At 42.1% G+C, this 26199-nt stretch overlaps 1 protein-coding gene across 2 annotated transcripts in view; it reads right to left on the bottom strand.

Annotated features, from left to right (window-relative positions):
* Positions 1–1423: 1423 nt before the first annotated feature.
* Positions 1424–26199, bottom strand: part of CALN1 (calneuron 1) — a 428896-nt gene continuing 404120 nt past the window's right edge. For both annotated transcript variants that reach the window (XM_082247000.1, XM_082246999.1), the window contains exon 6: positions 1424–1851. In XM_082247000.1, coding sequence (XP_082103126.1) covers positions 1724–1851 — 128 coding nt within the window. In that variant the 3' untranslated portion in view covers positions 1424–1723. The remainder of the gene's footprint in view (positions 1852–26199) is intronic.

The raw sequence follows: 26199 nt of genomic DNA, 5'->3' as shown, positions 1-26199 counted from the left end.
ATGAAATGTCACAATTTACTAGGCATACATTCAAAGTGCAAATCTAGCAATGTATGCTTTTGGCATGGAAGTGCAGAAATACATAATATGGCTTTGGCTCTTTAGAATCCATTTAATGGAAAAAGGTGGAAAGTTCAAGGATTTTTTCATGAGCGGTACACAGTCAAACCATCCACATACCAAGATTGCAAAATAAAAATAGATTTTGCTGTCAAAATATTAGCTGGATAAAATGACCAACAAAGTATAATGATAATGCCTAAACTTAGCTCCAAATATTTTGTGCCATTGTTATTATTGCTTCAGACTTTATAGAAAGAAAAAATATTAAGTACAAACATTTTTATCAGGATTTACAATATTAAATTATCAACATGTTACCCTTACCAAGATCATACAAAACAGCTAGGAATTCTGTTTTCCAGAGATGTGAAATTCAGAAAATTCCAAAATATTTCAAATTGCCTCTTATATGTAAAAACATTACGCACACAGCGTTGATCACCAAAATTTTCCCCATAACTGAGAAAAACACTAACTAAGAAAAATGTCATTACAGCAAAGTTTTAGGGCAGTGTGACAAAAAAAAAAAAAAAATGTTAGCTTTTAATTTGCAAAAGTCGTGTGGTTACTTTTGTGTGCTTTGTTCCATGTGTCAAATTCAGAGTGAATGGAACTTGGATGGCGGTGCTATCAGGGTCAGTTTACAGGAGCAATCAGAGTCAGAACCAAATGTCAGGCTTGACACTGTGCAGTCAGCAATAACACTGAACACCCTATGAACCTGAGCAGGCTTTAATCAATGAGCCCGAAATAAAGCTGCAGCCATCACAGCACAAATTGAACTGAGACACACAAAAAGCAGCTTTGTGCATATATTCTAAATGTGTTATGCCACTTTTTACAGTCCTATTTATCTAAAAACATAGCAAGAACAATTACATACATAGTGACCCATAGCAGTGAATCGTGCTTACATTTTCATATTTTAGAGTAATTATAACTATAAAGAAATATTTTATGATTGGTCTACGATGGAGATTTGCATTTTGCATGCTACTCCTTGCCTTATAAATGAGCTTGATTATGGAAAGTTCCCTCACCGAGAAAGCCAGAAAGTTTTACCATCCTGGATAACAGAAACCAGATCTGTTCTTTCACAAATTGTCAAGACATTCAAATAACATTATATTCCATGAGAAAAGATTTTATATATGAACAATCTGACAATATGGTAATACAAGTAGACTGGTAGAAGTTATATTAATAAATATGCAATGCATTACAATGGCCACTGTGAATATATCAGTGCAAAATATACCTTGATACTTTCCTGAAAGTTGGTGACAAAGCATGATGAATGATTAAAGTCCAAACGGACAACATTGTTTTCATACAGGTAACCTGTTGTTGCTCATAGACATCTATGAACCTGTACAAAATGATGGCATTTTCATTTAACTTTGAAATAATAATTCAGAACTCCTGTGGGTTTATTGCATTAGGAAACAAAACTGTTAAAGCATTAAGACAGCCCTTTTGTGTCCCCGCCGAGAAGATTCAATTGTTCCGCAAGCCACTTCACAACTGCTGGCCTTGTATTGTTGCAGAACGATTGTTCTTGCAGCAGTTCCCATTACATATTCATTAAGAAAAAAGTTCACCTAAGCATGCGCATGCATGGTTATTTTTGTTCACAGTGCTATGGTAAAAAAAAGAAGAACTACTCCATGCCACTCCGAAGAATCTGATTGGCCGCAATCAGCATGACACTTATAATAAAGGCCATGGCAAATGCACATATAAGGCTCTTCCGTACACAGGTTTGCCTGTTCTGCTTCTGCGAATGTACTGAAAAGTAAAAGAGAAAGAAAATGTCAATAATTTGTTTTAATGTGCACATCTAATTTAGCAAATAGCCAATACATTTGAAAAATGTACAATACCAAATGTTTAAAATGCCAAATGAACAACTTTTATAATGTCAAAATCAAAAAGATAAAAGTGGGTTCTATCTGATTAGGCATGCCTCATCCTTTTCTCTGAATGCATAATAAGTAGGGCAGATTGAGCTCCAGACCTCGTGGGCCTTTTCCCCTGCTACTGTTGATTACCATCCTTTCCAGGTCCCCCTAACTATGATATCTCTTTGGGCCCTTGAATCACCCCCATGCTAATTTTGCTCTTGATTTGCTCAACCTTTCTGCTCAAACTCATACAAGCGGTCCCCGGGTTACAAACAAGATAGGGTCTGTAGGTTTGTTCTTTACATTTTTCTAAGAAATCAAAGAGATTGGAGATAAATGACATTTTTCTAAGAGTAGCTCCAGCTCAAAAAATTATTTTTAAGTTTTTTGGATAGCATACGGAAGCATTTGTTTGTGCCTCTGTTCAGAAGATTTCGGCTCACTTTCTGTCCCTGTGACAATTGGATTTTGAAAATTTTGGGTTGTTGTGGAAAAGAGGATTGGTGATAAAGCTTCAGAGGAAACATCTGTTTTCCCATAATAACTCTTACAGGAGTGAACTTTCCTTCCTATGGAAAGATTTCCTCTCACTTCCTGTTGTTTTCCTCCGTTTTGTAAGTAGGAGTTGTTTGTAAGTCGGATGTTTGTAACCCAGGGACCGCCTGTACTAACTTTGATAAAATTATAGGCTGCCCTACACAACAGGTTTGATTTACTAAAGGCAAATTGGCTGTTCATTTTGCAAGGGAAGTTGCACTTTGGAAAAAAAAATTTGCCCCAGAGCTTAGCGAATGCTTTGAAGTCTCAGTTTGAAAAATAATACCCAATTACATGCAAGGAAAATGAAAAAATTGTGTTTTTACTTGCACATGATTGGATGATGGAAGTGCACAGAGGTTCACTTCATTCATTAAACTCTGAGGTAAGGGAAATTTCACTTTGTAAGAGAATTTGCCCTAGAGCTTAGTGAATGTGGTTGTTAAGTTCCAATTTAAAAAAGAATACCCAGTCACGTGCAATCAAAGTAAAATACAGCATTTTTCAATGTTTTCCAGATGAGGGCCTTAGCTTATTTTTGTGGTCATTTGGAAGCTTATGCACCATGTATTCTTATATGTGTACAATTAAAAAAAAAAACATATTAAAATTAAAAACAGCATTTTTGCTTGTACTTGATTGGATTATGGAAAACAACAGAGCTTCTCCTAATTCAATCAACTCTGTGCAAGTTCCCTTGCAATGTAAACAGCCAATTTCCCTTTAATAAATCAATGTCCTAATGCAAGGTCTTCTGGAAAATATTAGCTACTAACAGCTCTTTTGTCCTCCAAAAGATGGTAGCAGAGAACATGCACATATAAAGCATTCCATCAAAGAGGTTCCCCTATTGCAATATGACAGTAGGGGATGATATTGATGGAATGCTCATGTCCACTGTCATCTAGTGCTGTCATCCTCTAAGACTAAGGCTGTCCATACATTCAATTTTCTTATACAATTTTCTTTTAGATTTACCAAAAAACATAAAATATGAGGTCAAAACTAAACAACTTTCAATTGTATCTAATTAGGCAGGCCCTTGCACTACATGGTTTAAGGTAAATCTAAAGATAAATTGTACAAAATAATTGAACATTATCCTAACACTGTATTTATGTTGGTCTTCAAGAAAATGACAGTGGGAACCATCGGCTAATTTGTCTGCTATAAAATGACAATGAAGGACATATGCAGATTGAACATTCCCTTAAAGGTGTCCCTTGCTACTTTATTGCAATAGTAAAATGGCTTTGATAGAATTCTTGATATGCCTATATCCTTCTCTGCCATCTTGTGGAGGATAAATAAACAATTAGCCAACACAGCTCATTTCTGAAAGATCCTGCTTAAAGACATTGTGGAGGGTCAGCATTTCCTTCAGAATAGTCAAAGTAAGCAAGGGGGTTAGTGAGGGTGAAGGCAGAGCAAGGGTTTTAATTGGGGGGGGGGGGGACTGCAGTAGAGGCAAGCAAAGTTGTCAGGACACTGGTGCCTGATGTGAATGGCAAGAGAAGAGAGTAGGGGGTGGTGGAGTTCCTAAAGCAGAGCACAAGTCCAAGTCAAAGGGTCGAGTTGCAATGGTGATGATAGTGAACATTCGAAGATTTAAAAAAATGTTTTGTTGCTTTGGTGAAATGCATTGGACCTAAGTGCTTAGGTAAAATTAAAGTAGATTTTGGAGATCAATAAAGAGACCCTTGACACAGAATCACAGGGTACAGTAATAATATGAAGGTAAGTAGAAGAGAGCCCTCTACTGTCAGTAGAGAGAGTGGTGATGGACCCAACAGATCTACACTCGCAGAGGTGTCTGTTTCCCAGCAGACTTCAGGGGATGATTTCTTAGAATTAGAATGGCAGGATAGGTACGTTTTCTGATTCTTCTTTACAGGTAAATGGTTTATCAGGTACATGGTTTATCAAACTTTTTACCTACAATATGTAAAAAACAAGAGAAGGGCGCACCGACCTAGCGCAATATCATAAGATATTTATTGAAAGATTAAAACACATGACACACATGGTACTCACAAACATATTCTAACAGTAAGCATGGGAAAAGTTTATTTTTGCAATCTGGAGACCTCCAGAAAATAAGTACTTTTCGATAAAGCAGGAGGACTGAAATGCATCCGTGGTGATAGGACTGAGGCGTTTCAACCCTCTTCATCAGAGCCCTGATCTCAAATGACTAACCAGACATTTATATAGTCCAGTAGAGTGGACGGGACCTCCCACATAGGTCAGCCCTGCCCCTTTAGCATCATTTGCATATAGATAATGACTTATGCTACATAGAATGGAATGCATTAAAATACATTAAAAATTACTTATAAATTATGTAAACAAATAAATATCACAGTAACTCATAACAGCAAAGAATCAATCAATCAATCAATTATACCTAAGGTTACATACATAGGCTGATTAATTGGATAGCACATAAAAGTATGTATAAATAATAAATCATAATCCCACATAAAAAATTATAGTTGTATATATGTGTGTATTCAATAACTAAAGAATATAAAATATAATAAAGAAATAAACAGATAAATATATACACATAAATCCCCCTGACCAGCAGGGCTCCTCAGTGAGATGACTTGCATCCAATAACAATAGAGATGGTATAGACCTACCCGTTTCCTTATATTCCGGGGATCTCCAGTTGGAGGGGGGGGGCGGTTTCCCAAATAGTCTTTTGCTGTGTGTATGTATACAGACGTCTTGGGGGCCTTTGCAGTCACTCTCCTCGTAAGGGGGGGGGGCTGGGGAAAGACAGAGCAACAGAGATCTAGCGGCTCCCCCAGGCCACGCCGGGACCTCCCTGGAACGCACGCTAACATCAGGTACCAGGAAGTCTCGATGCACGTGCATTTCACCAAGGGCCAAGTCACTTCCGGCTCCAACCGACGTCACACCAGACTCGGTTGGAAACCCGGAAGTGGCGGGACCTAGCGGCCAGAGGGGGAACTGACCTAATGCCAAGGCCAAAAATGCACCAGCTGGGACCCTGAATACAAAACTCCCCCACACAGGAAGGCTGCAATCCTGCAAGGGTACTCTCAAAAGGAGCAACACACTAAAGTACAAAAATACTAGATATGGATTATGATAATGTACAGTATCTCACAAAAGTGAGTACACCCCTCACATTTTTGTAAATATTTTATTAGATCTTTTCATGTTACAACACTGAAGAAATGACACTTTGCTACACTATAAAGTAGTGAGTGTACAGCTTATATAACATTGTACATTTGCTGTCCCCTCAAAATAACTCAACACACAGCCATTAATGTCTAAACCGCTGGCAACAAAAGTGATTACACCCCTAAGTAAAAATGTCCAAATTGGGCCCAATTAGCCATTTTACCTCCCCCGTGTCATGTGACTCATTAGTGTTACAAGGTCTCAGATGTGAATGGAGAGCAGGTGTGTTATATTTGGTGTTATCGCTCTCACTCCCTTATACTGGTCACTGGAAGATCAACATGGCACCTCATGGCAAATAACTCTCTGAGGATCTGAAAAAAAGAATTGTTGCTCTACATAAAGATGGCCTAGGCTATAAGAAGATTGACAAGACCCTGAAACTGAGCTGCAGCACGGTGGCCAAGACCATACAGTGGTTTAACAAGATAAATTTCATTCAGAACAGGTCTCGCCAGGGTCGGCCAAAGACGTTGAGTGCACATGCTCAACGTCATATTCAGAGGTTGTCTTTGGGAAATAGAAGTATAAGTGCTGCGCGCTGTAACGCTCCTGCGTTTTTGTAGTAGGCTGGATTTGCAGCTGCAGAATCTCCACTCAGTAGTCATGTAGAGATGTGTTAAATAACCAGATCCAACTCTCCAGACTCATCACTGTGGGCTTGTCAGCTTCAGCATACAGATATACACACTCAATAAGATGTTCCTGGAGTGATAGGATGTATATAACAGTATGAAGATGATGTGCTGAAGGGACAGGTGTGAACAGTGACAGAGATGGCAAGCACTTGATAGAAATGTTCAGGAGAGTATTAGATGGTATTAGGTAGAATGCAGATAGGTTAGTAATCGAGTATGGTAACAGGTGGTAAGGACAGCAGATGACAAATACAGGATAGACTAATCCAGTGCAAGGATAGATGGTAGTAGACTCAAGAGCTAGCAATCTATGTAACAGTGCAGATGATAGAATTAGTATGCATAGATAGTAACAGTCCTTATGTGCAGAGGTAGATAGTGTAAGTAAGGTTATGGAGGATTCCCCTGTGGGGTACTTATCACTAGTAAAGTTAGTAGTAGCAGGGTCCAGTAGTAAGGGAGTGATCCAGTAGCGAGATACAGGGATCGGTAGCGAGGTTCCGGTCTGTTTCCAAGTAAAAGGGAATAGCTGGAGGTTCCGGTAGCAAGGTAAGCTTGTAAGCATGTGGACACATGGCAGGTTGAACGAACGATGTGAGAGAGAACGCCGGCGGTTGAAATAGCCGCTCTGCGGTGCTCGGCGATGACGTCATCCGTCTTAAAGGTGTATGCGTACCACCTAATTAGAAAGGTGGGACGCATATTTGAAAGAAAAGTGGAAAATAAGGGTACCAGAGGTACCAGAATCTTACAGTACCCCCCCCCCTTAAGGCCGGCTCCGGAAGGCCTATAGCACTGGTTTCTCCGGGTATTTCGAGTGAAATCTTCGTATAAGCCTAGGTGCGTGAACATCAGTGGTATCCAACCAGGTGTCGTCTTGGGGTCCATAGTTCTTCCATCTTATGAGATACTGGAGTCTTCCTCTCTGTGGATACAAGAATCCAAAATCTCCTTAATCTCATATTCTTCTCCGCCTTCAACTTGTACTGGAGGTGGAGGCAAGATGGTAGGCCTTATTCCCTGATTAGGAACATGGGGTTTCAGTAGCGACACATGGAAGATGGGATGGATCTTGAGATCTGCTGGTAAGGTGAGCTGTACTGCAGCTTTTCCAATAAGTTTCTTAATTGGGAAGGGTCCCAGAAATAAAGGTCCAAGCTTTTTGCTAGGGATCTTTAATCTTAAATTTCTTGTCGATAGCCAAACGAGGTCCCCAATAGCATACTGAGGAGAAGGTCTTCTACGTAGGTCGTAGTACTTCTTTTGTTGGCTATGGGCGTGTGAGATAGTGGTATTAAGTAAACCCAGAGAGTCCTTTATTTGGGTGAGATAGTCTGAGGCTACTGGGTTACTTGATGGTAGGATGCGTGGTGGAAGAAGTGTGGGATGAAACCCATAGTTGAAGTAGAACGGACTTTGCTTAGTAGTACTGTGGGTTGCGTTGTTATAAGCAAATTCCACCAGAGGGAGAAGGTCCACCCAATCATCCTGTAGGTATGATGTGTAGCAACGCAGATATTGTTCTATACACTGGTTGACTCTTTCAGTCTGTCCGTTGGTCTGAGGGTGGTAGGGAGAAGTGAGCTTTCGCTCAATCCGTAATATTTGACAAAGAGCTTGCCAAAATTTGGAGATGAACTGTGAACCACGGTCGGATAAAAGAGTCTTTGGTATTCCGTGTAACTTGAACACATGTTTCATCAGTAGTTCCGCTGTTTGTTTGGATGAAGGTAGTCTACGGATAGCGATGAAATGTGCCATCTTTGTCAGGTGGTCCACTGACACTAGAATGGTATTAAATCCTTTAGAAGGTGGTAGATCTACTATAAAGTCTAAGCACAGATGTCACATGAAGATACAAATTTTTGTACAGACGTCTTCATATCAGGCCACCAAAACTGCCTAGTAAGCAAATTAAGGGTTTTCGTCATACCCATATGTCCTGCCATGGGCACATCATGTGATAACTCCAAGATCTTGGTACGCATAGTAGGGGGTATGTAGAGTTTGTCGTTGTAGTAGAGGAAGCCTTCTGCATCAGTACTTAGTTGTGGTGGAGGTGAATCCAATCTTATACTGTGCAAAATCTCTTCCTTCAGGGAACGAACAACCCCAATAATACGTTCATAGGGTATTATAGGAATAGAAGGGATTTCAGCGCAGTTATCTTCGGTTAATCGTGATAGCGCATCCGCTTTTTTTATTTTTGTCTGCAGGCGTGTAGGTCACTAAGAAGTTGAATCTTAGGAAAAATAATGACCATCGTACCTGCCGGTGGGAGAGAGTTTTGTTAGTCTGGAGGTATTGAAGGTTTTTGTGATCTGTATATATTAGTATTGGTAACCGGGTACCCTCAAGTAGATGTCGCCAATTCTCCAGTGCCAGTTTTATGGCAAGCAACTCCTTTTCACCCACTGGGTAATTCACCTCTGGGCTGCTTAATGATTTTGAAAAGAAAGCAACTGGGTGGAGTGGTGAAGTATTTGTTGGTCGTTGGGAGAGAACTGCTCCTACTGCCATATTTGACGCATCTACCTCCAGAATATATTGGAGGGATGGGTCTGGATGGCGTAGTATGGGAGCAGAAGTAAAGCTTGATTTTAACAAGCAGAAAGCTCGATTTGCTTCTTCTGACCATTTGAATGGTTTCTTTATACTTGTCAATTGTGTGAGAGGTCTCACAATGGCAGAAAAGTTCATGATGAACTTCCTATGGAAGTTTGAAAATCCAAGGAATCGCTGTAATGCCTTACGAGTTGTTGGTATAGGCCAGTCCAGAATACAGGATATCTTGCTCATATCCATCTTAATTCCAGTTTTGGATATGATGTATCCCAGGAATAATATTTCTTCTTTATGAAATAGGCATTTTTTTAATTTCACGTATAGATTGTGTGCGAGTAATCTGGATAACACAAGTCTTACATGTTTTATATGTTCAGAGAGAGATCGAGAATAGATAAGTATATCGTCCAGATATACTACAACACAGACATCAAGTAAGTCTCTAAAGATGTCGTTTATGAACCTTTGGAAGGCTGGGGGAGCATTACACAACCCGAATGGCATCACAAGATATTCGAATAATCCGTATCTGGTTCTGAATGCTGTTTTCCACTCATCTCCGTCACGGATTCGGATTAGGTTGTATGCCCCTTTCAGGTCTAATTTAGAGAAGTAAATAGCCCCACGCACTTGTTCAATGAGTTCAGGGATGAGCGGTAAAGGATAGCGATCTTTTATTGTAATCGTATTTAATTGCCTATAATCGATAATAGGCCTAAGACTTGAATCCTTATTGCGGACAAAAAAAAGTCCTGCAGCTGTGGAAGAAGTAGAGGGTCTGATGAACCCTTTTGTCAAATTCTCATCCAAGTATTCCTTGAGATGAGAAAGTTCATCCTGTGAAAGAGGATAAACATGACCGAAAGGCAATTTGCTGTTAGGGAGTAGATCGATAGTGCAATCATAATCCCTATGGGGAGGCAACATTTGGGCATTTTTTTCAAGGAATACTTCGGACAGATCCTGATAGCCTAGTGGTGCAATCTCATCTGACACCACAAACAGGATCTTTCCATAAGATGGGAGGTTACACGTAATCTCACAATAGTGAGAAGGGAAAGACAAAGTCCGTTTTTTCCAATCTATGATTGGTTGATGTGTGTGTAACCAGGGGAGTCCCAAAATAATAGAAAAATGGGGTGAAGATAGTATATCAAAAGTGGTGGTCTCCATTCGAGACTCGTTAGTAGTGACGAGGAGTGCTTGTGTCTGGTTGGTGATTGGACCAGAAGATAGTGGGATACCGTTAATGAAACTAACAGAAACAGGTTTAGGTTTTGAAATAATAGGTATTTTATTTAAGGTAACAAAACATGTATCAATATAGTTTCCACAAGATCCGGTGTCGATCATAGCCTTGGTGGTAATCCTAGTCTGGTCCCACTGTAATGTCAAATGAACAAAGAGATAGGGGTTAGAAAAGGAAGTCATTAATCCTCCTAGCAAAACATGTGAACACTCACCCTCTTTTTTGCGGACAAGGGGACAGACGCTTATCAAATGATCCGGGGATGGGCAGTACATGCAGAGGTTTCTGGATCTTCTTCTGGCTCGTTCAGTAGTTGATAAAGGTGGGCGTATGGTTCCTACCTCCATGGGAGTAGGGTCAGCGGCCGAAATCCGAGAAGGACTAGACAATGGCATTCCCATTTTTTCAGCCCTTCTTTCACGCAGTCGCCTGTCGATGTTGATACTGAGTTGTATTAAGGCATCCAAGGTGCCAGGTAAATCCGCTCGGACGAGCTCGTCTTTAACAGCTTCTGACAAGCTGAGTCTGAATTGAGTCCGCAGAGATGTATCATTCCACCCTGAATCAAGGGTCCATCTTTTGAACTCAGCTACAAAGTCTTCTACAGGTCTCCTTCCTTGTTTTAAAGCCCTCAATTGAATATCAGCAGTACTCTGCCTGTTGGGGTCATCATATAAACTAGCGAGTTCCACTAGGAATAAAGAATAGGAGTTCAGAAGCTGATCATTTTTTTCAAAGAGAGAGTCTGCCCAGGCCCGTGGGTCACCCGTTAAGTATGAGATAACGGTACAGACTTTAATTTGATCAGTAGGGTATGTACGAGATTTTAACAAAAAAAGTAATTGACATGCGTTTTTGAATTCACGAAATTTTTTCCGATCACCTGTAAACACTAGAGAAGGGTTTATTTTAGGTTCAGGGGGTTGAGCAGCAGTGAGCCGTGAAAGACGGGTTACCTGCTGTATCAGAGTCTGATTTTCTTCTTTTACTTCAGTAAGAGCAAGCATTAATGCATTTACTTGTTGTGTTAATTGTGTCACTTGAGTGGGTAATTCTGCTGAATCCATTTTTACGGTTCGTTCAATCTGTAACGCTCCTGCGTTTTTGTAGTAGGCTGGATTTGCAGCTGCAGAATCTCCACTCAGTAGTCATGTAGAGATGTGTTGAATAACCAGATCCAACTCTCCAGACTCATCACTGTGGGCTTGTCAGCTTCAGCATACAGATATACACACTCAATAAGATGTTCCTGGAGTGATAGGATGTATATAACAGTATGAAGATGATGTGCTGAAGGGACAGGTGTGAACAGTGACAGAGATGGCAAGCACTTGATAGAAATGTTCAGGAGAGTATTAGATGGTATTAGGTAGAATGCAGATAGGTTAGTAATCAAGTATGGTAACAGGTGGTAAGGACAGCAGATGACAAATACAGGATAGACTAATCCAGTGCAAGGATAGATGGTAGTAGACTCAAGAGCTAGCAATCTATGTAACAGTGCAGATGATAGAATTAGTATGCATAGATAGTAACAGTCCTTATGTGCAGAGGTAGATAGTGTAAGTAAGGTTATGGAGGATTCCCCTGTGGGGTACTTATCACTAGTAAAGTTAGTAGTAGCAGGGTCCAGTAGTAAGGGAGTGATCCAGTAGCGAGATACAGGGATCGGTAGCGAGGTTCCGGTCTGTTTCCAAGTAAAAGGGAATAGCTGGAGGTTCCGGTAGCAAGGTAAGCTTGTAAGCATGTGGACACACAGCAGGTTGAACGAACGATGTGAGAGAGAACGCCGGCGGTTGAAATAGCCGCTCTGCGGCGCTCGGCGATGACGTCATCCGTCTTAAAGGTGTATGCGTACCACCTAATTAGAAAGGTGGGACGCATATTTGAAAGAAAAGTGGAAAATAAAGGTACCAGAGGTACCAGAATCTTACACGCGCATTGCTTCAGAGTTTGAAGGGGTGAGGGGTCAGCCTGTCAGTGCTCACACCATACGCTGCACACTGCATCAAATTGGTCTGCATGGCTGTCATCCCAGAAATATTTACAAAAATGTGAGGGGTGTACTCACTTTTGTGGGATACTGTATATCCTATAAAAATCAATTAAAAAAAATGAGGTAAAGGGAAAGGTAATCAGGGTGAGAGTGAGTGAGCACAAGAGTAATATAATCACAATGATAGACAATTACTCAGTCCCTCGACATTTTTGCGGATGTGCACAATAGCAGCCCTGAAGGTCCCAAAGTTTTTGTGGGATACTGTATATCCTATAAAAATCAATTAAAAAAAATGAGGTAAAGGGAAAGGTAATCAGGGTGAGAGTGAGTGAGCACAAGAGTAATATAATCACAATGATAGACAATTACTCAGTCCCTCGACATTTTGCGGATGTGCACAATAGCAGCCCTGAAGGTCCCAAAGTTTTTGGTATCGAAGCCATTAGCAACGACCTAGATAATGGTAGAAGACTCCAGAGACTTTGCAGTAGAGAGGCGTTTTGGATTTTTACCTCAATGAGGAAATTGAGCTTCAATCAGTAATGTAATTCTCTCAACCTTTTTTGCTAGAGTTATATATAGTTCTCATTGCCGTTCTTATTATATATGTGCTCCCTCTCCCTATCCCTCTCTCTATTTAAATAGTCCTTTTTGTCCATCGGTCTGTTTTGAGGGTTTTTTCTGTTGATTTAGTAATTGATTTGTAGAATTTCTTTTTTATATAGAATAGGACAACTTTGTTGTGCTTTATGCAATTAAACTTGAACAAATGAGTCTCCACCTAGTTTTAGTGTAGAGGCAGTTTAGTCATTTGGACTCTGGTCTGATTTGGGTGCTCTTTGGGACTCCCCCTTGGGGATTCATGTGATGAGGGGTTTCCTTCATGCATTTATTTATTATTTACTTATTCATTTATGGTTTGATTCCCTTGCCTACCTTTCCCTTCCCCTCTTTTTCAACAGGGGTGGTCCCATTGGATCCCAGGCAGCCGTATGATCTCTGTAAGTGACTGCCCACAAAGCATCCATATAGTTGTTCTGGTCTGATACAACCAATTTAATTGGTCCTTGTTTCTTTTATTTATCCACCTATTTACTTATTAATTGATTTATATAGGATATACATTATCATAATCCATATCTAGTATTTTAGTACTTTAGTGTGTTGCTCCTTTTGAGAGTAACTTTGCAGGATTTCAGCCTTCCTGTGTGTGTGTGGGGGAGTTGTATTCAGGGTCCCGGCTGGAGCATTTTTGGCCCTGGCATCAGGTTGGTTCCCCCTTTGGCCGCTAGGTACCGCCACGTCCGGGTTTCCGACTGAGTCAGGTGTGACGTCGGTCTGAGCCCTTGGTGAAATGCATGCGCATCGAGACTTCCTGGTACCCGATGTTAGCATGCCTTCCAGGGAGGTTCCCGGCATGGTCTGAGGGAGCCGCTCGAACTCTGTTGCTCGACCTCTCCTAAGCCCCCCCCCCCCACGAAGAGAGTGACTGCAAAGGCCCCTAGGACGTATGTATACATACACACAGTAAAAGACTATTTGGGTAAACCCCCCAGGAATATAAGGAAACGAGTAGACTTATACCATCTCTATTGGTATTGGATGCAAGTCGTCTCAATGAGGAGCCCTGCTGGTCAGGGGATTTATGTGTATATTTTTATCTATTTTTTTTATTATATTTTATATTCTTTATTTATTGAATACATACATATTGTGACAGGAAGTCAGGTAAATCTGTGGATGTTGTCACAGACAGGAGATACACTTCTGCTTGGGTTAGACAATTCACCAATTACTATAGGGTGTCGGCTGCAAAGGCAGCAGGAAGGTGTAAAGAAGTTGAAAACCATTCAGCTGTTCGGAATGAGGAAGTTAAGGCCTCTATAATTTGTCCAAAGGAAGTCTAAGGATTGCTGCCTCCTGACGCTGTGTGAAGCTGGGGAGAGGAGGACAGTCAGATGTGTGCCTCCCGACGCTGTGTGAGCATGGGAGAAGACCTCCTGGAGCGATGTGCGCTGAGGAGGGTAAAAAGTGTGAAGACCTCCTGGAGCGATGTGCGCTGAGGAGGGTAAAAAGTGTGAAGACTTCTCAAGGTGAGAAAATGAACTATTTCTATGTGGAAGAAATAAAGGAATGTTTGCTATGTGAAGGGACAAGCAAAGGGACATGTTCAATGTGAAGAGGAAAAGGGACATGTTCAATGGACATTTGTTGTGTGAAGAAAAAACATGGACTATGGAGTGTCTGCTGTAGGATCAGCAAAGTTTGCCCAACAGTAGGTTGGAGACAGACTTCATTAGATAGGTTCCTGTGTGTGAGATGGTAGCCGCCCACAGTGGCAAGGATTTATTTTGTGTTTTATTTTATTTTGGATGTTTTTGCTGCATGCAGTCTGGTGAAGAAAATTGCATGAATAAACCAAACTGTTGTTTGCAACCACTTCTCGGCTATCTCCCTGTGTAAACCCACCCCCCCAAGGGGTCATCCATACCCGCCACTGAGCTAATCTCCCACAATATATACAAGTATAATTTTTATCTGGGATTATGATTTATTATTTATACATACATTTATGTGCTCATTTGAGATCAGGGCTCTGATGAATAGGGTTTTCCCTTGAAACGCGTCAGCCCCATCACCACGGATGCCTTCCAGTCCTCTTGCTTTATCAAAAAGTACTTCTGGAGGTCTCCAGATTGCAAAAATAAACCTTTCCCATGCTTACCATTAGCATATGTTTGTAAGTACGATGTGTGGCATGTGTTTTAAACTTTCAATAAATGTCTTATGACATTGCACTAGGTCGGTGAGCCCTTCTCTTGTTTTCTATGTTTGCAGTCTGTATGGATACCCATCGTCCTGAGAGGGCAACAAGATCCTAGAAGCCAATTAAACAGCCGTCCTTTTAACACAGCACTCAAGGGCAGGAGACTGTATTTGTCTTTTTTACCTAAAATATGCGACAGGGTCTCTTTACGATTGCAATGGGCTTTAATAGCTTCTGAGGGTTACAGAAGTTCTTTTCAACTTTCCTGGACCTGAACGGTTCCTTATTAGCCTAAATGTTCTGTGTATTTTTTTTTTTTTTTTTACTGAAAGAATCATCAGACCAGCTATACAAAAAAGAGAGCACAAAATTAAATAAACTAAATTCCCCTAAATATGCTCTGCATTCTTCCCCTCTCATTGGAGAGATGTTACACATAGATCATACATAAGGTCTTTAACTGGATCCCCAAAAAAATACACACTGTAATGCGCTGTGGTTTATTATGTAAGGATTTAAATAGGTGTATAACACTTTGAACAGCAGCAAAAGAGGTAGAGGTTCACTTATAATTTCTTAGCTCAAATTTTCTAATATTTATATTATGATGCAGTACGACTACCGCAATCCATGTGTTGCAAAGTGCAGTAAAGATTCTGGACCACTACACTAAAGACATTGTGCTGTACAAGGCATACCATGGACCACCACATTGCATTCATTTCTATATGTTCTATAAATGTAAAGAAAGAATCAATGAGGAGGACGTGTCCAGCAGTGGGGATGTCAGGAGTGCTTTTTCAGAGCTCCAGTGGCACTATCCTCTTTCTTCAATGTACTGCCATACCGCCAGCTCTCCTTAACTGCTAACAGCCAGGGTAAACATGGGGCAATTCTGCTGTGCCCAGCAAGATGGTAAGGATAGGGCAGCCTGGCCCCAAAATCACCAGAGAGCAGCTCCCAAAGTTTTCCCACACATCCTCCAGGGATGGTGTTAGGCCCTCTTTGCATGCAGTCTCCGGTAGTGGGACAGGGGGAAGAAGACTACAGTGGGTGAGTCACCAGCTCTGACACACAAACATCCACCCCTTCCTAAACAACCTAATGGTTCTACTCCTGCTGTGCCCATAATAAAGGGCTTCAGCACCCAGCAAGCTGCACTATCCCTGAATTCTGCCATTGGTGTAGAATTTAACCCTCAGTGGGAAGGAGAGAACACTCCTGATCCTGCTCTGCTGTGCCACAACAGCCTGACAGTACTGCTGTTAGCACTCCAGGAACTGCAAATGCTCAGTTTGACACTGAATCCACACTTAAAAAGGTCATGGAAGCAAGCCGGGCTGCACTAACCAACCAAATAGACACTGTAAGAATGTATTTATCAGTTTGAAAACTGACATGCCCTCTATTCCCTATTTGCCATAGAACATGCACACCAAGCGCCAATGCACCGTCTTCCTCCAGGCTCCGCTCCCAGACCTCTACTTGCACAAATACTACACTTTAAAGATAAAGAATGTATCCTGAGAGCTGCTTGCACTCTGGGAGATCTAAAATACAATGGTAATACCATTGTGGTCTTCCAAGATTTCTCAGCTGTAAATCAGAAAAGGAGAGCATCCTTCCTTGCAGTGAAACTGCAATTATGTGAGAGAAATCTAGCCTATGGCATGTTGTACCCAACTACACTTAGAGTGATCAGCAATGATGAAGAGCATGGCTTTGCCATACCTGCTTAAGTATCGAATTGGTTGGATGGTCTGGGTCGTGAAACATCCTAAACTTACATACTTATGCTCCTTCTCTTGGACCTAGCAGTTGTACTGCTTTTGTTTGTGCTTCCTTACCTATATCTGATACGATGTGTACTTACCCATGGCTTGGTGAGCTTTTTTTTTTTCCATTTGGTATACATCAGGGGTCTCCAAACCCTCCTAGCCCATGGGCCACATCTGGCCTGCTTGTATGTTCTATCTGGCCCACAGCTCACTGCTGAGACTGCAGGAACAGAACTGCCAGCCTGCTTGCTTCCCCTCCCCCTGTTCTCAGCAGGAAGTCCTGACAAACATCAGAGAAAGCCGTTCCCCAACATCCTCTCCCGCTATGCTATGCATGCTCTGGATTAGTTGCCAGGACTGCCGGGCTTCTTAGCAACCAGTGATGTCATCAGTGCACAAGGTCAGTGCTAGCAGGCAAACTCAAACTGTCACCCTGCGCCCCATAGAAGAAAGGGTGCGGCAAGGAAGTTTTAGTTGACCTACTTTTAAGGCAGGCTACTGTCAGTATGAGAGAGCCAGAGAGAGCAGAAGGCAGTATTGATGTCCACTTCCTGAATGAATCGTTCTTTTGAATTGATTATTTTCATTGAACTGGATGAATTGATTCATCTGGCTGAACGGATTAATTTGAAACAGTTCATTATTAACTCAATAGGAGACCAGGTTTGGTAATATGATACTAGAGTGAGAGAGCTCAGGCCCTCCTTGCAACCAATCAGCCAGCTCACAGCACACTGACAATCAAGAACTGTATACAAACTTACAACAGTTCTGAGTCTAGAGTACACCAGTACACCGAATCAAAGAATCATATCAGTCTCCAGAACAGCCACTGAGTCAAAGAATAATGAGCCTCAGTTAGAACACAGTACACTGAAAGAATCAAAGAATCATGAGCCTCAGTTAGAACACAGTACAAAGAATCAAAGAATTATGAGCTTCAGTTAGAACACAGTACATTGAGTCAAAGAATCAGATGAGTCTCCAGAACAGTTACTGAGTCAAAGAATCATGAGCCTCAGTTAGAACACAGTACACTGAAAGAATCAAAGAATCATGAGCCTCAGTTAGAACACAGCACACTGAAAGAATCAAAGAATCATGAGCCTCAGTTAGAACACAGTACACTGAAAGAATCAAAGAATTATGAGCCTCAGTTAGAACACAGTACATTGAGTCAAATAATCATATGAGTCTCCAGAACAGTTACTGAGTCAAAGAATCATGAGCCTCAGTTATAACACAGTACACTGAAAGAATCAAAGAATCACGAGCCTCAGTTAGAACACAGTACACTGAAAGAATCAAAAAACCATGAGCCTCAGTTAGAACACAGCACACTGAAAGAATCAAATAATCATGAGCCTCAGTTAGAACACAGTACACTGAAAGAATCAAATAATTATGAGCCTCAGTTAGAACACAGTACATTGAGTCAAAGCATCATATGAGTCTCCAGAACAGTTACTGAGTCAAAGAATCATGAGCCTCAGTTATAACACAGTACACTGAAAGAATCAAAGAATCACGAGCCTCAGGTAGAACATAGTACACTGAAAGAATCAAAGAACCATGAGCCTCAGTTAGAACACAGTACACTGAAAGAATCAAAGAATCATGAGCCTCAGTTAGAACACAGTACACTGAAAGAATCAAATAATTATGAGCCTCAGTTAGAACACAGTACATTGAGTCAAAGAATCATATGAGTCTCCAGAACAGTTACCGAGTCAAAGAATCATGAGCCTCGGTTAGAACACAATACACAAAGAGTCATGGGTCACCACCAGTAGAACAATACACTAAATTCATGATCAGGTAGCAGCAGTGATGAGGTACATACAGCCTTCGGCTCCATTCACACCATGGCATTCCGGATCATAGGCAGAATCGCTGTGATTCTGCTCATGATCCCGAATCGCCGCAAAACGCGGGACGCGCTTTAATCCCTGTTACTTTCAATGGCATCCCAATTGAGGTGCGATTTTGCTGCAATTGTCGCCAGAATCACAGATGCCTGTCACCCAAAAGAAGTTCCGAAACTTCTTTTGGGTGACAGATGTCCCGTGATTCTGTTTGCGCAATTTTACTATAATTCGTAGGTCGACAATTGCGGCAAAATCGCGCCACAATTGGGGTGCCATTGAAAGTAACGGGGATCACAAGTGCATCCCAAGATTTGAGGCGATTCTGCCAACTGTGTGAACGGAGCCTTAAAGACAGTGGGGATGCAGAGTTTGGATGACAGGAGATCCTCATTCAGATTAATTATTTAACCCTTTGTTTTAAAATGCAAGGTTTTTTGTTTTGTTTTTTTTTTTTTTATTAGACGGTAAAGAAATCCCTATGGGACACTTTGTAATAGTTATAACACAAACCCTATGATCCGATTTATGATAACTCTGATCATACTAATCAAAGCTGATTTAAAAGGTTGTAAAGGACATCCGTTTAGAATTAACCATGAATTATGTTTCTAGAATTTATGCACTCATGCTTCTATCGTCCATATAAAATATTAAACAATGTCCACATTAGCAGCACTTTCGGTAAGACAGAATTCTTCCTCTGTCATTAAGATTCTTTAAATGTCCAACAACATACATTCAAATGTTTTGAAATCTTTCCAGGGGGTGTTGATGGGAAAAAAAGTTTTTTAAAAGTATAGTCTAGAAATTCAATCACCTTCCCGTCACCACACCACATGAGACCTCTCCTCTGGGGATTGAACACTCATCAGAGATCGGTTAAACCAGGATTTAATCATTTAAAGGTGGGGCCATCCCATCAGGGTAAATCTGCCTCTCCACCTCTGATATCAGCAAGACACAGATATCACAGCTTTTAATGGATCCTCCACTCTCTCACATAGGTACTTTCATCAACACTCCTTTCCTCTCCAGATCTGGTAGGAGACTGAATTGACGAGGTTGGCCTCTCTTGTATCTCCAGCCTAGGCCCCACTGAAAGTGGAACAGATGGTACCAAGAAACAGGAGAAATACAAGTTCAGGCAGGTGTTGTCACAGAACTTGCAGCAGGAGATGCAGGCTTGAGAAGTCAGGCAGGACATCAAGCCAGGAGTAGATGTGATGCACGCTATAACAGCCGAGGTTAAAGGGCACTCTGCATATACTGCAGGTTCTGGAAGCGTGGCTTGTCGAAGCTCTCAGCTCTCAGGCCTTAGGCAGAAACACACTGCGATGAATGGAGCAGTTATGAAGGACAGCTGATGCAGGCACTCAGAAGTGGTATGAAGCCAAGTCGGAAGCAGGAGCAAGGTCACAGAGGTAGCCGAAGTGTGTAGTAGGCATGCAATGAGGTACAGAAGCAAAGGCGGAAGTTAATATTAAAGCCTGGTTTACCGATCTCTGGTGAGTGTCCAACCTCAGGGGAGAGGTCTCACGGTATCGTGGTGATGGGAAGGTGATTGAATTTCTGAAGTATACTTTTGAAAAAAAAATTTCCCCATCAACACACCCTGGGAATATCTTAAAACATTTAAATGTACTGTATGTTGCTAGACATTTAAAGGATCTAAATGACAGAGGAAGAATTCTGTCTTATTGAAAGCGCTGCTAATGTGGACATTGTTTAATATTTTATATAGACGATAGAAGCATGAGTGCATACATTTAAATCTGATATAGCAGCAGCTAGTATTGTCTATAACAATATATATTCTAAGTTTCTTTTGCACTGTATTACCGGGAGCGCTTTGTGAAAGAGACTTGTTCATAACGGCCAGTCACTTTCATTGTGTATTATGTTTCTAGAATTATTGCTCTCACTCTGATGATTGTGGCGACACCTAATGTGTCAAGCATTCATCGTTCATGTACACGTGCATGCCCTACACACATTTATTTACATGCAGATAACAGGATCGGTGGGGATTGTTTTCGTTTTTATTTTATTTGTTTCTTTTTTTTCTTTTAATCACTTTTTTATTTTTTTTTTCACTTAACAAGGATCTGCCAACCTTCTCTGAATCAAAGTCTTCTGATTCAGATCATAATAAGGTTGAGTCAGATTCAGAGCTTTGGTTCACTTGCTTGTCAGCAGACGCAGCAAGTGAACTGAAGAATTAATGCTTGAATTAGGAAATTTCAATGAGTAGTTTGATTCACATAAAAGATCTGAACTTCCCACCATTAGAAGGCAGACGGGGCAATGTGTGTGTACCGCTGTCAGAACAGATCCAGTGAGGCAGAAAATGGCGGAACAATGGGCGGATTCCCATGTGTGCAGGGAGGAGGCGGGGACGACTGTCAGGCAGCATGGATGTGTGGGCTGGCTGCGCGTGCTGGAGTCAGGCTTGAGGGGGGGGGGTGGCAGCAGAGGAAGAGGTCAGCGTGGAGGAGGCTCCCCGCTCTTTGCAGCTGCCAGCGCCACCAGAGATATGGATGGATGGATTTGTCCATCTGCCCCAGTGACAGCTAACCTGCCCTGGTGTGTTGCAGATTCCTCCACTAACATCATCTGAAGGAGGAGTCAAATGACTGGGAGGAACTGTTTGCAGAACTCATAAACCCAAGGTGTGTGATGGTGGAGAGGTGTGTTAGGAGAGAGGTATGAGAGGGGGGTGTGATCAGAGTGGATAGATATAGGGGTTGTGATCAGACTGGGGATATCTAGAGGGATAGTGATCAGTCTGGGGGCATGGTGATTAGGCTGGGGTGATTTTAATCAGGCTGGGGGGTATCAGGGGGGTAGCATGATCAGATTGGGGCTATCGGGGGTGTAATCAGGGTGGGGGAAGCTGTGGAGGTGTCTTAGGGGAGATGTATGTGTGTGTGCAGAGAGTGTGAGTAGAGTGGAGAGATATGAGGGGTGTAATAAGAGTGGGGGTATCTGGGGGGATATCTGGGGGGCTGGTGATGAGACTGGGGAGTATATGGGGGTGTGTGATCAGATTGGGGGTTATCTGGGGGTGTGATCGGGCTGGGGGAATCTGGGGAGGGGTGTTAGGGGAGAGCTATGTGTGTGTGTGGGGGGGGTGCGATCAGAGTGGAGAGATATGGGGGTGTGTGATTAGAGTGGAGCGATAAGAGGGGGTGTGATCAGAGTGGATAAATATAGGGGGATGATCATAGCGGAGCAATTTGCGGGGAAGTGATCAGAGTGAAGAGATATAGGGGGTTATTAGATGGAGCGATATGGGGGGGGGGGGGTTGATCAGAGTGGAGAGATATGGAGGGGGTTATCAGACTGGGGGTATCTGGGGAAGTGGTGAGCAGGCTGAGGGGGTATCTATAGGTGTAATCGGAGTGGGGGGTATCTGGGGGTGTAATCAGGGTAGTGTAGCGGGGGGGTGATCTGGGAGTTTGCTTATGGGGGGTACCCAGCCATTGGAATTTTTGTTGGCCTCATCTGCCACTTGCCTGTGGCCAGTAAGGGGAAGCGGGGGATGCATAACTCCACCCCCTCATTGCACACTTACATTTAGTAACTTTTGAAAACTTTGGTTCGACCAGAACACCCAAACTTCCCAAAAGTTTGGGTCCGGATTCCAGAACCCCATTGAAATAAAAAAACGCCTGCAACAACAAACCTGGGCGTTTTTGTTGCAGGTGTTTATTGGGCATTTTTTGGGCATCTTTGGAGGCAGGCATAACATCTGAACTTCTGTATAGGGGTATATATACACACGCACATATATGTATATATACACATACACACATATAGGTGTGATAGGAGCAGAGCCACATCCCTGCAAATAATTTAATTAGCGCAGGCATAGAGTTCCGCTACTTTCACACCTATATGTGTGTATGTGTATATATACATATATTTGTGTGTGTATATATACCCCTACACAGAAGTTCAGATGTCATGCCTGCCTCCAAAGACGTCCACAAAAAAGCCCAATAAACGCCTGCAACAAAAACGGCCAGGTGTGAAAGTAGCGGAGCCCTATCCCTGCTCTACTGCAATTCTAAGACAAACAATATTTTTTCTATGGCGGTCACCCTGGCATGGAAGAGTTTGGTCACCCTGCCATAGCAGTCAGAGTCAGTTCACCCTACACTACACTACGGTCACCCTGACACTTAACACTTTCCCTACAGAAACTAGATTATTGAATCTAACTATAGTGGTATATAGTACCCTAACTACACTAGATATCCCTTTCCTCACACTAATAATTGCTAAATGACACTTTTGAAGCAGGAGTAACAGAACTGCTTCCACTCTCTTCCACAGCCCCTGTATTACAGTGCTAGAGATTTGGCGGGGCTATGTTATATACTGGGGGGTGTATTCACTACTGATTGGCCTTTGGACCCTCTAGTCACTCCAATCACATTCCTAGCATCCTCCTGCCCCCTCAATTGGCTTTTACTAATGTTTCTGGTCCAATCACGGACTTTTAACTTCTTGCCATCCGCGCTATAGCCGAAGTACGGCTACAGCGCGGACTCGAATTTCCGGGAGGCCGTCTTTATACGGCCTCCCAGAGACAGTCTTCCCGCGCGCTCCCGCGAGCGCGCATCGGGAAAATCTGTGTTGGCCGTATCCCTTGGACACAGCCAATCACAGATCGTGGTAAATGGCCAATCACAGCGGCCATTTACCACGTGATCGGCCCATGCAATGAGAGATGATCTCATATGTAAACATATGAGATCATCGCCAGCGCTCCTTCCTCACACGGAGACTGCAGTGTGAGGAAGGAGGAGAGCCAATCAGCCGTCGGGGACACAGTGGAATGTAATCAGGGCACTGATCACCAGTGCCCTGATTACTACAGAGGTAAAAAAAAAACAATGTGCCCACCATCAGTGCCCAAAGTGCCCTTCATCAGTGCCCCCCATTAGTGCCCACAATCAGTGCCCATAGTGTTGCCAGTCAGTGCCCATCAGTGCCTGCTCATCTAGGCACTGATGAGCACTGACTGGCAGCACTATGGGCACTGAGTGTGGGCACTGATGGTGCTGCCCATCAATGCTCATCAGTGCCGCCCATCAGTGCTCATCAGTGCCACCCGTCAGTGTCCATCAGTGCCACCCGCCAGTGCCCATCAGTGCCACCTATCGGTGCCCATCAGTGCCGCCCATCAGTGCCGCCTCTCAGTGCCCAGCAGTGCCACCTCTGTGCCCAGCTGTGCCACCTCTCAGTGCCCAGCAGTGCCACCTATCAGTGCTCATCAGCGCCGCCTATCAGTGCTCATCAGTGCTGCCTATCAGTGCCGCCTTTCAGTGCTCATCAGTGCGGCATATTAGTACCTCCTCATCAGTGCCACCTCATCAGTGCCCATAAGTGCCACCTGATCAGTGCCCATCACTTCAGCCTATCAGTTCCCATCAGTGCCGCCTCATCAGCGCACATCAGTGAAGGAGAAAAATGTGTTTAGTTTCAAAATTTACTCGCAGAAAATAAGAAAAACTTTTTTTTTTTTCAAAATTTTCTGTCTTTTTTCTTTTTTTTGTAAGAAATAAAAAACCCAGAGATGATTAAATACCACCAAAAGAAAGCTCTATTTGTGTGAAAAAAAATGATAAAAATGTCATATGGGTACAGTGTAGCATGACCGCGCAATTGTCATTCAAAGCGTGAGAGCACTGAAAGCTGAAAATTGGCCTGGATGTGAAGGGGGTGAAAGTGCCCGGTAGGCAAGTGGTTAAAGCCCAGTTCCTGTCCCATTGCATTTTGGTTGGTTCTGGTTGCCGAATTCCGAACTTTTTCCGCAAAAAGTTCGGAATTCGGCCGAATATCGAACAGTCAATGTTCGGGTCGAACCAATGGTCGACCCGAACCGTTCGATCATCCCTATATATGACTATGTCTACCATGTTTTACGATCCTTCAGTGGATAGGGCTACTGCAGCATTTTTGCTTGAGCTCCTTTCCTTTTTATATGACTATACCCATTACTGTACTAGACTATTTGGTTCTTGTTTGGTATGTTTTGAAAATCCCTTTTGGATATGATCTCACATGTTCAGTCTCATTACGGGCTACAGCTCATTGCAGGTTGCACCAATGAGCCAGAAGGGAGGTGGGGTATTGTTTTACTAATATTTAAGTTCGTTTTTATAGCTGTTTCTTAATGCCACCTTCTGTGTGCTGATCATTTCTCAGGAATTGCAATGTACTCGTGTTTCTATTAGCAGTATCCTGCTACAATTAACAGATATGTTTTTCTCTATTAGTATAAAAATGTTATCTTGGAGTGCGAGAGGTCTTAACGCTAAAGTCAAATGGTCACTGGTATTCAATCAGATTAAGCAAATTAAGCCACAGCTTATTTTTCTTCAAGAAACCCTTTTAATTGGCTCCAAAATATTGGCAATAAAGAGGCTGAATGTTTCACGGGCCTTTCATGCCACATATTCCTCCTATTCTAGGGGTGTATCCACCCTTATCACCAAATCATTCAACCCTAAGGTTCTACAAGTAATAAATCATGCACATGGTTATTTTATTAATGATTACATATAATCTCTGTTTGACTTGAGTAGGCTGAATAAATGTATGTGCAAGGTATTTACTGTACTGTGGCAAAGGGAACTATTATCATAGCTGATGACTGTAATATGGTTATGAATCCTGTACTTGACATATTTCACAATGGAAGGGCTCACCCTCCAATACTTAAAGAATTGGTGGAAGGCTAAAACCTCATTGACGCTTGGAAGTGGAAACACCCCACACATAGAGAATTCTCTTGCCAGTCTTCTATAACACTCTGACTAGATACGGTCCTAATCTCTGCTCCCCAACATTTCTATTATCGACTATTTCCCTATATGGATTAAGTGACCTCCTGCTACTATATGAATGTCAGAAAGATATGGGTAGGTAATGGCTAGACAACCTCTGACAGCCTCAAATGGGAAGCCTTTAAAGCTGCCAGGAGTGGTTCTTGCATGCCTGGAGTACAGTATCTAAAAAAGCCAATGGGGAGAAATTACTTCAGTTGGGCCAGGGATTTGTAATGACAAAGTGTTTATACACCTCTGATCCAACGTCCTCTAATTTGTCTAAATGGAAAGCAGCACAGCAGACCTATGCTTTGGCTCTTACTGAAAGAAAAAAAAACTTCTTTACCAAGCCTATTGGTCTATTGGCCTATTTAGCTATACCTGTACCCAAACCCAGTATTATATATATATATATATATATATATATATATACAGTATACACTTTATGTCTAAATTTTAATCTGTATTATGGGAGTATTTCTTTACTTATAGTCTACCTTATATGAATCTCAGCTCAACTATGATCTGAATAGTCCCCTTGCCTGCTTAAGTTCAATTCCATTATCTACATTGGCCAGTACCCACCCACAATCTCAGGATATGCCCATCACTTCTGAAGAGATTGAGCATGCACTGTCCACTTTTGCCAAACATAAATCCCTGGCCGATGGTTTCCAAATTAAATGGTACCTCATTCATAAGGAACAACTGATACCCCTTTTATTAAAGTTATTTGATGCCACGAGGACAAGAAATTTACTCCCTCTATAAAA

The sequence above is a fragment of the Pelophylax lessonae genome (genome assembly GCF_965119305.1).
Source record: "Pelophylax lessonae genome assembly, chromosome: 2".
NCBI classification, from domain to species: Eukaryota; Metazoa; Chordata; class Amphibia; order Anura; family Ranidae; genus Pelophylax; species Pelophylax lessonae.
The sequence above is the reverse complement of the archived record's forward strand: the minus strand, read 5'-3'. Positions and strand labels throughout refer to the sequence as shown.